Source organism: Paraphaeosphaeria sporulosa (assembly GCF_001642045.1).
Source record: "Paraphaeosphaeria sporulosa strain AP3s5-JAC2a unplaced genomic scaffold CC84scaffold_8, whole genome shotgun sequence".
NCBI lineage: Eukaryota > Fungi > Ascomycota > Dothideomycetes > Pleosporales > Didymosphaeriaceae > Paraphaeosphaeria > Paraphaeosphaeria sporulosa.
This window is the reverse complement of record NW_017253367.1, coordinates 1,989,661-2,002,300: the sequence shown is the minus strand read 5'-3', so window position 1 is coordinate 2,002,300 and position 12,640 is coordinate 1,989,661. Positions and strand designations below refer to the sequence as shown.

General features: G+C 55.0%; 6 protein-coding genes across 6 annotated transcripts; 4 read left to right on the top strand and 2 right to left on the bottom strand.

Moving 5' to 3' along the window:
• Positions 1-122: 122 nt before the first annotated feature.
• Positions 123-1,501, top strand: CC84DRAFT_1261870 (uncharacterized protein; the record flags this gene model as incomplete). Its single annotated transcript, XM_018185107.1, has 2 exons — positions 123-772; positions 825-1,501. The coding sequence occupies exons 1-2, from the start codon at positions 418-420 to the stop codon at positions 1,499-1,501; spliced, it is 1,032 nt and encodes a 343-aa protein (XP_018033654.1). The 5' UTR covers positions 123-417.
• Positions 1,502-1,625: 124 nt separating this feature from the next.
• Positions 1,626-2,732, bottom strand: CC84DRAFT_1151744 (alcohol dehydrogenase; the record flags this gene model as incomplete). The annotated part of the gene is made up of 1 exon (XM_018176765.1): positions 1,626-2,732. The coding sequence occupies one exon, from the start codon at positions 2,730-2,732 to the stop codon at positions 1,626-1,628; it is 1,107 nt and encodes a 368-aa protein (XP_018033653.1).
• Positions 2,733-3,123: 391 nt separating this feature from the next.
• Positions 3,124-4,378, bottom strand: CC84DRAFT_1261868 (uncharacterized protein; the record flags this gene model as incomplete). Its single annotated transcript, XM_018185106.1, has 4 exons — positions 4,015-4,378; positions 3,834-3,966; positions 3,471-3,756; positions 3,124-3,362 (listed from the first exon to the last, which is right to left on the bottom strand). The coding sequence occupies exons 1-4, from the start codon at positions 4,167-4,169 to the stop codon at positions 3,124-3,126; spliced, it is 813 nt and encodes a 270-aa protein (XP_018033652.1). The 5' UTR covers positions 4,170-4,378.
• Positions 4,379-5,296: 918 nt separating this feature from the next.
• On the top strand, positions 5,297-6,199 carry CC84DRAFT_965639 (uncharacterized protein). Its single transcript, XM_018187995.1, has one exon. The coding sequence runs from the start codon at positions 5,507-5,509 to the stop codon at positions 5,978-5,980; it is 474 nt and encodes a 157-aa protein (XP_018033651.1). The 5' UTR covers positions 5,297-5,506; the 3' UTR covers positions 5,981-6,199.
• A 225-nt stretch (positions 6,200-6,424) lies between these two features.
• On the top strand, positions 6,425-8,738 carry CC84DRAFT_1251522 (uncharacterized protein; the record flags this gene model as incomplete). Its single annotated transcript, XM_018184333.1, has 4 exons — positions 6,425-7,008; positions 7,090-7,374; positions 7,432-7,679; positions 7,710-8,738. The coding sequence occupies 4 exons, from the start codon at positions 6,425-6,427 to the stop codon at positions 8,303-8,305; spliced, it is 1,713 nt and encodes a 570-aa protein (XP_018033650.1). The 3' UTR covers positions 8,306-8,738.
• A 1,618-nt stretch (positions 8,739-10,356) lies between these two features.
• Positions 10,357-11,249, top strand: CC84DRAFT_1207983 (uncharacterized protein; the record flags this gene model as incomplete). The annotated part of the gene is made up of 3 exons (XM_018182133.1): positions 10,357-10,488; positions 10,640-11,066; positions 11,170-11,249. The coding sequence occupies 3 exons, from the start codon at positions 10,357-10,359 to the stop codon at positions 11,247-11,249; spliced, it is 639 nt and encodes a 212-aa protein (XP_018033649.1).
• Between the last annotated feature and the right edge of the window lie 1,391 nt (positions 11,250-12,640).

Here is a 12,640-nt window from a genome sequence, read left to right as displayed (position 1 = left end):
CTGGGGTGGACTCGTCTCCACCGCAGAGCCCGAACTTGGGACACCGTGATCACGTGATGCGGTCGATCACCTTGTTAAATCCCACGCCTTTCGCCCTCCGTTCCTGAACTTTACAGAGATATATTCTGGTCTGTCAGTCTCAAGACTCGATGTAGCTGTCTGAACCATCCCCTCCGCCTTTTCGTCCGGAGTCCCCTTCGGCGGTTCGTACGGCGTTCTGTACGGCGTTCTGTACGGCCTTTCACGCCCCTCTCTCCAATCACCCCCCATCGGCGTTTCGCACGGCCAATCATCCCTCCGCCTTTCAACCACAGATCCCCCTCACGCAGACAGATATAAATTTCCCTTCTACGAACACATTCTTCCCATCTCACCCCCATTCCACGCCAACATAATATCTTCGAAGCTGTTCACACAATGGTCTCCCTCCCACAGGTCCTCGCCTCCAACGCCCGCATCGCCACATCCCTCCCTCCGGATCTCGTCGCCGTCTTTGCGGGCGCGACGACCGGGATTGGACGCGCGACACTGAAGGCGTTCGTCAAGTACGCTGTTGCGCCGCGGATCTATCTTTTCGCGCGGAACACGGACGCCGCGGCGCAGGTGGTGGGAGAGTGCACTGAGATCAACCCGAAGTGCGAGATTGAGGTCGTCAAGGTGGATCTGAGCTCGATGCGGGAGACGGAGGCGGCGTGCGAAGTGGTGCTCGCGAAGGAGCAGCGCGTGAATCTGCTCGTGCTGAGCATGGGGGAAGTCCGCGCGGACAGGGCCTGTACGTACCCAACCGCCCTCCGCAGTGCGGGCTGCTGACGCTCAATCCGCAGTATCCAACGAAGGCCTCCACCTCGTTCTCGCAACCGTGTACTACGCCCGCATCCTCATCCCCGCCCTCCTCCTGCCCCTCCTCACTCACGCCAGCACCCACACCCCGCTCGCCCGCGTCCTGGACATCGCAGGCGGCACGAAGGAAGGCCCCGTGGACCTGGCCGACCTCGCAGCCCTGCGCCTCCCTATGTCCAAGATCCGCGGACAGCTGTCCAGCATGCATACACTTTCGCTAGAAAGTCTCGCGGAAAGGGCGCCGATGGTGAGCTTCGTGCACGATTTTCCCGGCGCGGTGGTGACGCCGTTGTTTGAGGGCGTCCCGGGGTGGGCGGGATGGATGATGTGGGTGCTGGGGATGTATCTGCGCCTGTTTCAGCGATGGGTTTGTGTGCCACTTGAGGAGTGTGCGGAAAGGCAGGTGTTTCTGGGGACGAGTGCGAAGTATGCGGCAGGCGAGGGGGATGCTGGTGGAGTGGAATTGGCTGACGGTGTTGAGAGGGGCCAGGCAACGGAGCAGGTGAGAAGTTGTGTGTATTCGGTTGATTGGGATGGGGAGGGGCCTGGGGAGAGGGTGTTGAAGTTATTGAAGGGGTTGAGGAGAGAAGGCGTCAGGGAGGTGGTTTGGGAGCATACGAATGGGGAGTTTGAGAGGATTAGGAGGGGGAAGGGATTTTAGGGACTGTCAAGGCGTTGTCCGAAGGTGCCTTTCAGGCTATTTTCTGCGTCGTAGCGAGCGCTAGTACGACATCACTGGCCTAAAAAGAGTCTGACAAGCTCCCATAATTGAAACCGAGAGTTACTCACGGCCTCAGCAAGACTGTCGTTGCCCATCCCGCGTTGTCAGACGCATAGTTGAACGCCTTCTCCCACTCCGCAAACCCGAACACGGAGATATCCTTCTTACCACCCTGCTTCCCCAGCTTCAATATCCCAGTCTCCACCATCTTGATCAGCGCAAGTACCTGTTCCCGATTATACATCCACGTCCCCCTCAACGTCAAGTTCTTCCGCATAACCTCCCGCACCGGTATCGGATAGTCGTCCTGGATCCCACCCATCAAACTCACCCTTCCCCCTCTCTTCAGCGCAAGAATACAGCTCTTGATGTGCGTCGACTTCGCAGCCTGCGGAGGAGAAATCTCAAATACCGCATCGATGAGTCGTCCACCAGCCGCAGCCTTCAGCGCAACTACGTCATCCTCAACGCTCTCCGTAATCTTCACCGTCCTGACCCTGGGAAACGTCGCTTCCAGCGCAGCCAACGCATCCTCATTCCGCCCCATGGCAACCACACTCGCACCTATCGCCACACTGCACGCCACCGCCGCCCCGCCAAACGCCCCCGTCGCAGGCGCCACAACGATCGTCTCGCCGGCCTGCAGGTTGATATCCCGCAGCCCCCCAAGACAAAGGTACCTCGTCAGCGTAGCAAGATCGCTGTCCGCATACCCCAATTCCGTCAGCCGCTCTTCATCCAACTTAAATACGCTCTCCAGCGGCGCAAGCGTGTACTCCGCACACGTCCCGTCGCGCCACACGCCGTCCATCAGCTTCTTACTCCCCGAGGTCCCCGCTGCGACCAAGCCGCGCAAGACCATGTCATCCGGGTCGTCCCGCGAGTGCACAAGCGCGTCAACCCAGACGAGCTGCCCGGGCTGGAGGGATGTCGAGTCCGGGCCGAGGGCGGCGACGCGCCCAATGCAACTTGACCCGGGTACGATGGGGACGGTATAGGGGTACCGACGGGTGCCATTGTAGACTTCGCGGGCGTAGGAGAGAACCGGGGTACAGAGGACGCGTATCAGGGCGCTACCGGGGGTAACGGGTGGGACGGGGATGCGTTTCAGGGTGAGGGGGCTGGCGTAGATTTCTTGTACGAGGGCGGACTGGGTTGATGGGACGGCCATGGCTAATTATGGTGGGCGCTGGTGCTGGGGAGGGGTGCGAGTGTGGTCGTGGTGGGGTTGATATGGTAAGATATGTAGTCGTGACAATGGCTGAGATAATCCACGGTGGTAACTCCGAGTGCGTATATCAAGGCTACCGATGTGTACCCGTGGTGTGATGGAGTTTGGACGGAGTTCTTATGGTGCCGGTCGGTGAGTGCTATCTCCGATTAAGACCGGCTGCGTCAGTGAATGCTACGAGGTGACACTGTCATGCCTGACCTCGGGATTGGCCTGCCCTATATCACAAAAGCAATTTTTTTCTTCCTTCTCATCAAGCTACAATGCATACTTCTCTTTGATTGTCTCTCCTTCAATGGCCAACGCTAATCAGATTTCCGGAACACGAATCTCACGCCGCAAATGAGACACGGTATCCTTTATGCTTCCTCGCTAGCATCCGGATCTGCAAGCCATCCTCCCCAAAGCTCTCATACAGGTCGTGGATGAAGTCGCTCAGATTATGCAACAGGAACTGGAAAGACTTGAGCCGCATCAGCTTGATGAAGCAAGTCTTGATCATCTCCAACACTTCCTTGCGCAACGCGTCTTGGCGGCTAACGGTGTTCCTCCACAGAAGCACAACCGAATCTAGAAAGCGGCTCACCTCAGCGGCAGCGCAAAAGTCCCAAGGAAGATATTCAACTAAAGGCACACCTTGATTGTTTGACATGTCTTCTTAGGGGGTTTGCAACTTACTCAGTGAGTTGTCGTAGTTGTTGGGGTCGTCGAACAGCCAGTTGAGCGCGAGAGTATCGGCTGCGATCCTGAGATAGTGTTTGGCAGAGTATTCGGCAAGCGCGGAGAGTTCGTACTTGTCTGCGACGATGTAGCCGTGCACGTGGAGGTCGAGAATGGTGATACGCGGGTACTGCTTGCATAGGAGTGGGTACATGTAGTAGCAGCCGTTCTTGAGGAAGTCTAGCATGGCATAGATAGCCCAGGGAAAGTCGTGGCGGAGACGGACGATATGGGTGCTGGCTTCCTAGAAGTAGATCGCTTGGTGAGCGGTGATGAATCTCTGTGTAGAGCCAAGAAGAATGAACGCTAAGTAGAACGTACCTTGAAAGGCCCGTTGAGGGCATTCGCGAAGTACCGTGATGTGCTGCAGAGGAATTCTCGGTTCATCATCTCGACGGACTGTCCGTTGTCGTAGACGATGGCGACGTTATAAGCACCAATGTTCTTGACCGCACTATATGCGTTAGTGCAGAAACTCACATCCTGGGGTAACTGAACGCACGTTCGGACGCGGTGAACGGCTTGAGCCCTGTTCTGCGGGAACCCGTAGCTGTGATTGACTTGAGGCCTGTTCCGGGCCTCATTCCTCATTTTCAAGCCCTCATCCAGTCCTACATGGAGGGTGTCAAGGAGGGCGGCGAACTCGTCTGGGGTCATGGTATCCTGGGAGTACTTGAAGATGTTTTTGCCTGCAAGATATCTATTAGATGGTGACTCCTCGTTCACAGTCTATTTCCTCGCTAAAATCCGCACGCAGAGCGCAGAGCAAAAACAGGAAGACGACGGGCGTAGGTGTTGACAGAAAGAGTTGGACCCGCAAAGACGGCTTCATATGGTTGCTCACGTCTTGACGCGTCTGAAATGCGTCTCACCTCTACAGGAGCTTGCAGAGGCCTTGACGCGTGAGTGATGCGCCTAGTGAACGGTGAACGTGAAAGCCCCGCGAGTTCGGCCAGGCTGAAGCGCGCATGGTGAGAACCCAATTAGCCGTGTAGGTCAGATGTGAGCTGACTCCCGAAGGGATCTCTGCCATACTCGCGGAGACTGTGTTTATGGGAGAGGGGAATGCTGCATGATGAGGATTTATAGTGGGTTGTGACGTCTGAGTGGGAAGGAACGACCCGTGGGCCATCGACACACAGCACTTCCTTTGGCATAAAGCAAGACCGCAAAACCCATCGGGTAGGTACTCACCATGCATAGTGGATGGCGAACTTGCCATGATTGATAACCTCAGCGAAGTGATGCACACTAAGATATTTGGTCCTGAAAGATACGCGCATCCGAGTATGGCACGGGCTGGAGAAATGCAGTTGCATATTCAGGTTGGCGACGAAGGATTCGGGGGCGGTCCACATTGGTGGTACACCATATGAAATTGTAAACGACGATTCGCAGGTTGGATTGCAAACGCCAGTCATCAGGCTCGGGGTCAACGCAACCTCTGTGAGATTTCGAGCACTGAGGCACAAGATTGGGGTATTTACCACATGCGGCATAGGTCATCAACGCCTCTTCCCACCTGCTTGTAGGGAATACGTTAGTGCAATTGTCCGACTGTGGCCTTGCAGTCGGCGATGGGGAGGGGAAACATCTCAAATGAGATCAAGCGGATCGTTGGAACAGTACGTTTGCTTGGTAGCACAGCCAGAAGCTCACTACCACTGTCAGCTACGCCTGGGCTTGCCTCCCGACCGAAACGACTGTACTTCTAATATTCAATGCTTGGAACACCCTTTGGGCAAGTACGCCATGCTCGACCAATGTTCTACAACCGGCGCTGGGCTCATTGACAGGCACGCTCACTGGGTCCCTCGCCGTTTGTCCTAGATCTAAACTCGAGCATTGGACCTGCTGCAGCTTCTCTATCCCTAGCTCTTGTGAGTGGCCACTGCCCGATAATGACAATGCCGCCCCGGAATTGACAGCAGCTGTACCCAATGAATCCGCGTGACGCTTCGTGTGCTTCGAGTCTGCCGGAGTAGCTCCGCACGATGCGCCGGGGAACGCCGCCAACTCAAAAGCCTCGCAGCATCTGTGCCTTTTGCTCTCGGCGGCCGCATAACGTGGTGGAGAAGCTGCTGGCGCGTCGAGCTGTCACCGCGGCCATGATTCGCGGAGCACTGAACCCCTCACGGCGAGCAGCGCCAACCGCTTACGTCGTGCGCCAAGGCACGCATCATCGCTGCTGCTGCTGCGAGACCTCCCTGGCCCACCTCGGTCTCTGCCTCCCAACTTCGCGTCGACCGACGTCCAAACGCCCCAAGACACGCAACAACTGGCTCCAGTCGTGCAATTCGGTGCTTGCAGCCGGCCTCCGTCATCTCTGGAACTCCCCGCATCTTTTTCGGTCGGTTTTCAAAATGCCGGCCTTAGCCGCGCTAGGCCTGATCGGGGTGAGCCGCCCATTAGAGGGAGAATGCTGGGTGGGAGTGGCACCCTCACGCGTCGGAGCGCCCTCGAGGTGATTTTGCGCTTCCAACTCTCCAGCTCCTCACCCTCGCACCCCATTGTCCTCGCCCAGCTCGCCGAGCACATCGCCGCCGCCGTAACATGACCCGTCAAGCCTCCGGCGCTCTCGTCCACTTTGCACTTCATCTCGTCGTGCTCTGAAGCTACTCATCCTGCTTTCTCCGCACTTGGAGCGCTTCGTCGTTCACCGTCACCCACGCCCTCCACTCGCGGGATAGCATACATCGCGCCTGGGATCCGCCACTGGCATTGATACGAACACTCGGCGACGGTCCTGTTACTCGTCGCTACCTTGATCGAACCGTTCCTCCCACCGCCCGCACCGACCGACCAGCTCGTATCGCGCCAGCGCCAGCGACGCGGTCGGGTCTGCACAGCACATCCTACATCTTTTCACACCCCAATCTTGTTGGCAGACTCAAATCGCAGTTACCATGCCAATGTCACCGCGCCGATCATCGCGGGCTCGTACCACGCAGCCCCCGCCCGGCGTCACTGCAGCGCACAGCACCTCATCCGCGTCGACTTCGTCGTCTCGAGCTGACAGAGCGACGAGAACTAATCACAAGCAGTCGTCGCCGCAGAAGTCGTTGACCCCACACTCCCTCTCGTCAGAGGAGCCCGACGAACCCGAGCCGCCTCGCGACTTGCAGGCAGAGCCGCCTCTCACACGGCGCCGAACGCGCGAACATGACAACGACGGCGACGAGTTTTCGAAGCTCGACGATGAGCTGGACGACGAGATCACTGAGGAGGATGAGGTCACACGTTGCGTGTGTGGCCAGCAGGAGTATCCGGGTCCACCCTCGGATGCCGGCAAGTTCAGAGACGGCCAATTGTCCTCTGTGACAGATTCTGACCTACAAGGCGATGATGCAGGCGGTTTGTTCATTCAATGCGATATCTGCAAAGTCTGGCAGCACGGCGGCTGCGTCGGCATCATGGAAGAGGCTGCCAGCCCCGACGAGTACTTCTGCGAAGAATGCCGGAAAGATCTCCACAAGGTTCTAACAAGTCCCAAAGGGTACGCATAATCCTTCGTGTACTTGCATTGCCCCGCGAGCACCTCGAAGCGCAAGAAGAGAGACTGACGTCAACACAACAGACAAAAGTACTCCCGATACCTGCCCGTGTGGGACGCGCAGCACGGCAAGAATGCCCGCAAGGGCTCTCTTTCGAAAGAATCCGACAAACCGGCGAAAGACAAGGATCGCTTGAGCAGAGCAAGCGTGGAGTCCTTCAGCAAGCGTCGTTCGACAATGAACAGCAGAGCGGCTTACGACGAAGATGAAGTCCTCCGAAAGGTTCTGGAGGAAAGCAAACACGAAGGCGCAGTGCCACCATCGGAGAATGGCAATCGCAAGAAGCGCAGTCGGGACGATAGCGAAGAGTGAGCCAACCCTGCTGCACAAATAGGGGGAAGACGGTCATTGACAAGCTTTGCTAGGGTAAAGTCCGAGGTCAAACGGCAGCGGACCGGTTCCAGATCCCCCAGCGGCTCTCCCGTACTTGAGTCCGATGATGAAAGCTCCAAGAACGCAGCGCCGAAACAGAAACCCCGTGGAGCTGCTGCACGAAGCCAACGGGAGAAGGAACAACGAGATAAAGAGCGCGAACGCGAGCGGGTCGAAGCGGCTAATCGACGGAAAGGCCGCGCGGAAAGAAGAAAGGGTGATGGTAGGGACACTAACCTTGGTAAGGAGACCTGGGCTGACATGGAAGCAGAATCAGAACCACCAGAAGTACCACCTATCGAGGAATCAGCTATGCCAACGCCCGCGGAAGAGCCAGCTCCCGCGGAAGCGCCTGCCGTCGAACCAAAGTCCGCCCCCGCACCAAGAAAAGGCGGACGGCCTCCACAGAAGCGACGACTTGGTCGCAATCAATATACAAGGGATGTGCCCACACCTGCAACCAATGGCACATCGCCGGCAGCGGATGATGCACCCAACTCACCGCAAGTGAATGGGACTGGCAATGGGCACGATAGTAGCGACGGTGTCGCTAGTGGGAAGACAGGCAAGCCAAAGAACTGGCGGTTGCAGAAATTATCTTGGCATGACATTCGACGGCCGGCGGGCGCAATGCAGAATTACATCTCTCAGCGCCAAGTCGAAATGGCGGGAGAGAAGCCTGTGCCACCTGTACAGGAGCCTGCTGCAGTCGCGAACGGCGTTCAACATCACGACGAGACGAATGGAAACGGCGTCGAAGAGGATCTGGACAAGTTCACAACGCTCAGCACGCTTCAAATGATGGACCACCTCAGCCGCGATCTCACACATTGGCAACAGATGATCACCGAGTCCAACGACAAATGACCGGCTTCGGCAAAGGTACTTTTTCGATGGCATTAGTACATTTCTCAGTTTTTGTTTCCCGGTATTCCGCACCATGGTGTAAACCGGAATACCACAGCGCACCGCGCATTGCCATATCATGGCCACATAAGCATTAGCGCTTTCCACACTAGACTTCTTTTCATCGGCGTTCACAGGTATCCTGGCAAGGATCACAGTTATCATTCGAGGTCTGCGTTACATACCCTCCACTTCGTGCTTTCGAGCTGCATAAATCGAACTTTAGGTCGGCGTTTCTATTTAATCATGTCATTTTGAGCTGGGAAGTATAGGCTGTCTCAACCATTGGAATGGGCTTCGTAGCGCGGATGAGCGCCGCCTACAAAATAGAATCAAACCTTTCACGCCGTCACACACAAACTGTGGCCCTGTCAAACACTGTTCTCACCCGCCTGCAGCTGCTCCACGGGCAGCGTTCCTCGACCTTCATCTTTTGTACTTCCATGCTCCTATACGCCCAGATCGTACCGTTGAGACTGATTCCGATGGAAAGATGGCCGGACACTTACATGGGTTCAGCAGGACACGGCTTGTCATTAACTCATAGGAGATCCTCTTAGGGCGAACCGAATGCCATCGATCGTACCACGGCTGTCCATACACCCAATGAGGAAGATGACACATCATCTTTGATACGGGAAATAAGAACGTTGAGACTGTTCAGTGGGCGTGTACTGATAACCTCCTGGCGTGGAAGCTCCATGTTCTTCAGGCAAGTGAACGCCGTATGCGGTTGTGGGAACGCTGTATGGGGTTGAAGGGGTGCTGTATTGTCCAGAAGAAGCCCGATACTGAGTTGTGGATTGAGGGCCTCGTGATGAATATTGTGGGCCATAAGGGAGCGACTGGGCGTTTCGCACGGGCACTGAGTGCCCGCTGCTCCGATAATCTACTTCAAAATGAGCCAAAAGGACGAGAATTCGCATAGCCGATTGCAGCTGAGTGCTTACCAGATGGCGAGAATGTGCAACCCGCAATGCCTTTACCTTCGTCATTCCTCCCGTTGACTGGGAATCGGGGTGGAGCTTGTGGAGCATGGCCCGACGAAGGCAGAATGGAGCCGCTGGTGCTGGCTCGTGGTTCTGTGTCGTAGTATGAGTAGCTGGACATCAGCGGGGGCCTTGATTGTGGATATGTGCCGTTGTCTCCGCTGCCTTCATCAAGCCTTGTTTCTACAGGCTCGTTGGCTCTGGCTGTTCGACCCCACTCATATCTCACGACTCTACCTGTATGTTATTAGCGTATTCCAAAAGGGCAACTCGCTTTCTCACCATCTGGCCCGTACACCGCTTTGTAATGATCTCCATGCTCAGGGCTCCAAATCCATCCACTGTCAGGCATATTGAATTGAGACTACCCGTGTACCGCCTAAGCTATATGTGAACCAACGCAGACAGTCGTGCAGATGATGGCTTTCCAACCTTTCGAGGCGGGTCTCCAATGTCAGTATGTAAGGTGTGACTGCTTATCATGATCGTGAAGGACGCTGTCACGCGACGCCACATCTGCACGTGTGGTCGTACAAGAGGTATTTACCCCGCCAGGAGCTGCGAGTTCAGCCTTCTAGACCTTTGAGATATTCATCTTTCTCTGAATACTTTTTGACTATTCTACTGCAAATTTGACGGCCACTGTGACCCTTATGGCTGTACTACTCCAGTCGAGATGCCAACAATGCTCTCACTTGTGTATCACGGTCGAATCCCAACTTACTCTTCGGTACATTGAGGTGGACAAGGCTGAACGCAATATCCAGTGTGAGAATAGATAGGCTATCAGCCTCGGTTAACGTTGCCTTCTTGAACCTAACAGTTCACAAGGAGAGTCCATCATTGGCGCATGGTCTGGCCATTACGGACCCCCATTAAGGGGCTGTGGGACAGACCTTGTGGTCTTCAGTCAAGTAATCCAATACGCATTTCAGCCTGCTCTCTGGTGCTCTTTGAGGGCTTCTTCCTTCACATTACCGTGTCTCTTCCTACTTGAAACTTGCGTAAAAAGGAAACGTAGTCATGTCGGACCCACTTTCCATCGCTGCCAGCATCCTGGCATTGATGGCGGCGGCCGGAAAGACTGCGCAAGGACTGCAGAAAGCTTGGGAGCTGCGACACATAGAGGACGATTTCCTGGGGCTTAATAACGAGGTAGGACTTAGTCGGGTCCTCGTCCACGTCTCTGACTGATACAATGGCTCTCAAACAGATAACAGGGTTAAAAACACAGCTCCAGGCCGTGAGCCTTTCCATGGAGCATTTTTCCCACCAGGAACATTCTAGACTACATGACAGCTATCAGAGTGTCAACGCTACATGCTCTGACGCGCGGAATATCCTCAAAGACATCGACAAGCTCCTCGAGCACATGGTGCGCAAAAAGGACCAAGCAAGCCAGAAGCAACCCGTGAACTCCATCAGGCCGTCCAAGACCAGATGGCTCCGTCGAAGATCAGCGATATTGCGCTTAACCTCCCAACTGAGACCGATCGTGGCCTCAATCACTGCAACAGCAAACGTGTTACGGGATATAGCGTCAGATCGCAGACTATACTCGATCGAAACAACGCTCAACATCGAGAAAGTAGAACTGATAAGTGGAGGTCGTGTTACCATCAAGCAAATCCCATTTGCCCCCGAGGTGCAGCTTGACCGCTGGCTACATCACGCTAGTGAACTTGAGGATACATCAGTGAAGCGCACTGCATCTACGCCCAAAAGCCCGCCAAGTATTTCCCGGACTTCCTCCATGGATTCATTCCATTCTGCTCTGTCCAGTAGCTCTGAGTCTTCTTCGAGTATTATCGCCATTTCTGGCTCTGTGACATCAAGGGCTTGCGAGCCATTCTGTCCTTGCCAATGTCACATCCATGACACCAGGATCCGGACGCCGACCTGGTTACGACATATAATTGGCTCTATGACTATTCATGGGAATAGCTCGGTGTACTTGGCCCGGCGACCCTGCAATAAAGCTTGTCAGCGCAGCGGACCTGCTTCGCTTCAAGTGGCGTACTTGGCCCCAGCATGGCTGTATTTAAGGTCCCTTAATGTATACTTCAAGGCGCAAAGCCTTTACTCCAACAGATTCGTCCTGGAAACACCTCTCGTCATTCCCAGCACTGCGCCTGTATGGAGCATCATTGAGCTCGGGAAACTCTCCAAGCTACAGGAAATGCTACACCAGAGGCTTGTATCGCTTTACGATATTACAGCATCTGGCAGATCACTATTGAATGTAATCATCTTCAAGTTTACCACGAACCCACGGTATGTCAGTTCTTAGCTGATAAGTTTTCATTATAGTATGCTGCCATGAAAGGTCAGATCGATATCTATGAGTTCCTTGTAAAGTCAGGTGCCGACCCATACTTCAGAGATTGCTCAGGAATGTAAGTCCTAAGTTCAAATGTTGTATTCCTTACCTTGACACCGGCAACCCTAAAATATTCCTATTTCTACGATCTCGCCGTGGTGATTTGATCTCATGCTGACTGACGGAATTGCGAAGAGCTAGCAACCAGCCAGGCGTCGACCGGGGACTCACTGGCACCGGTCTAGACCGTAATGTCAGCAAATCCGCTCGGGCTTCTTCTTACGATGCGTTCATAAACTCTGATAGCCTTGAACAGCAGGAGTTTGACTTTCTGCACCTTGTCGTGTTGGGCTTTAGAAATCTAGACCTCAGCCTCGTGCTGCAACAGTACCTGGGTCCTCGCAGCGATGTCAACGTTGAGGATGTAAACGGCCGTACACCACTTATCTGGGCCGCTTGGCGCGGCGACATTGAGAGTGTGAACCTACTTCTCTCTTCGCATGCTGACTATGATCTGGTTGACAACGAAGGATACACCGCCATAGCTAGAGCGGCGAAGGCAGGGCATCTGGACTGTGTTAGAGCATTGATAGGGGCTGGGGCCTCAATATACGAAGCAAACGACGACGGGTATCAACCAATTCACCACGCAAGCGCAAACAAGGCGAACGGCCTTCCTATAGTGGACGAGCTGTTGGCCCACGGAGCGAGCGTCAACGCCCAATGCTGCCGCGGAACTCCATTGCATCTTGCAGCCAATCGAGGCTCTCTCGCCACCTTCAAGCGTCTTCTCAAAGCCGAAAGCGACGTTGATACCCAGGACTCCGACGGTGATACGCCTGCAATGGTCGCATTGCTGTGTTGGAATGAGCCAGCGTTCCTGAGTCTCATGTATGCAGGAGCAAGATTAAACCTTGTCCGAAAGAGCGGGCAGAATATATTGCATCTCGTAACATGGGCCGGTTCATCCTCGCTGTGGAACACGAT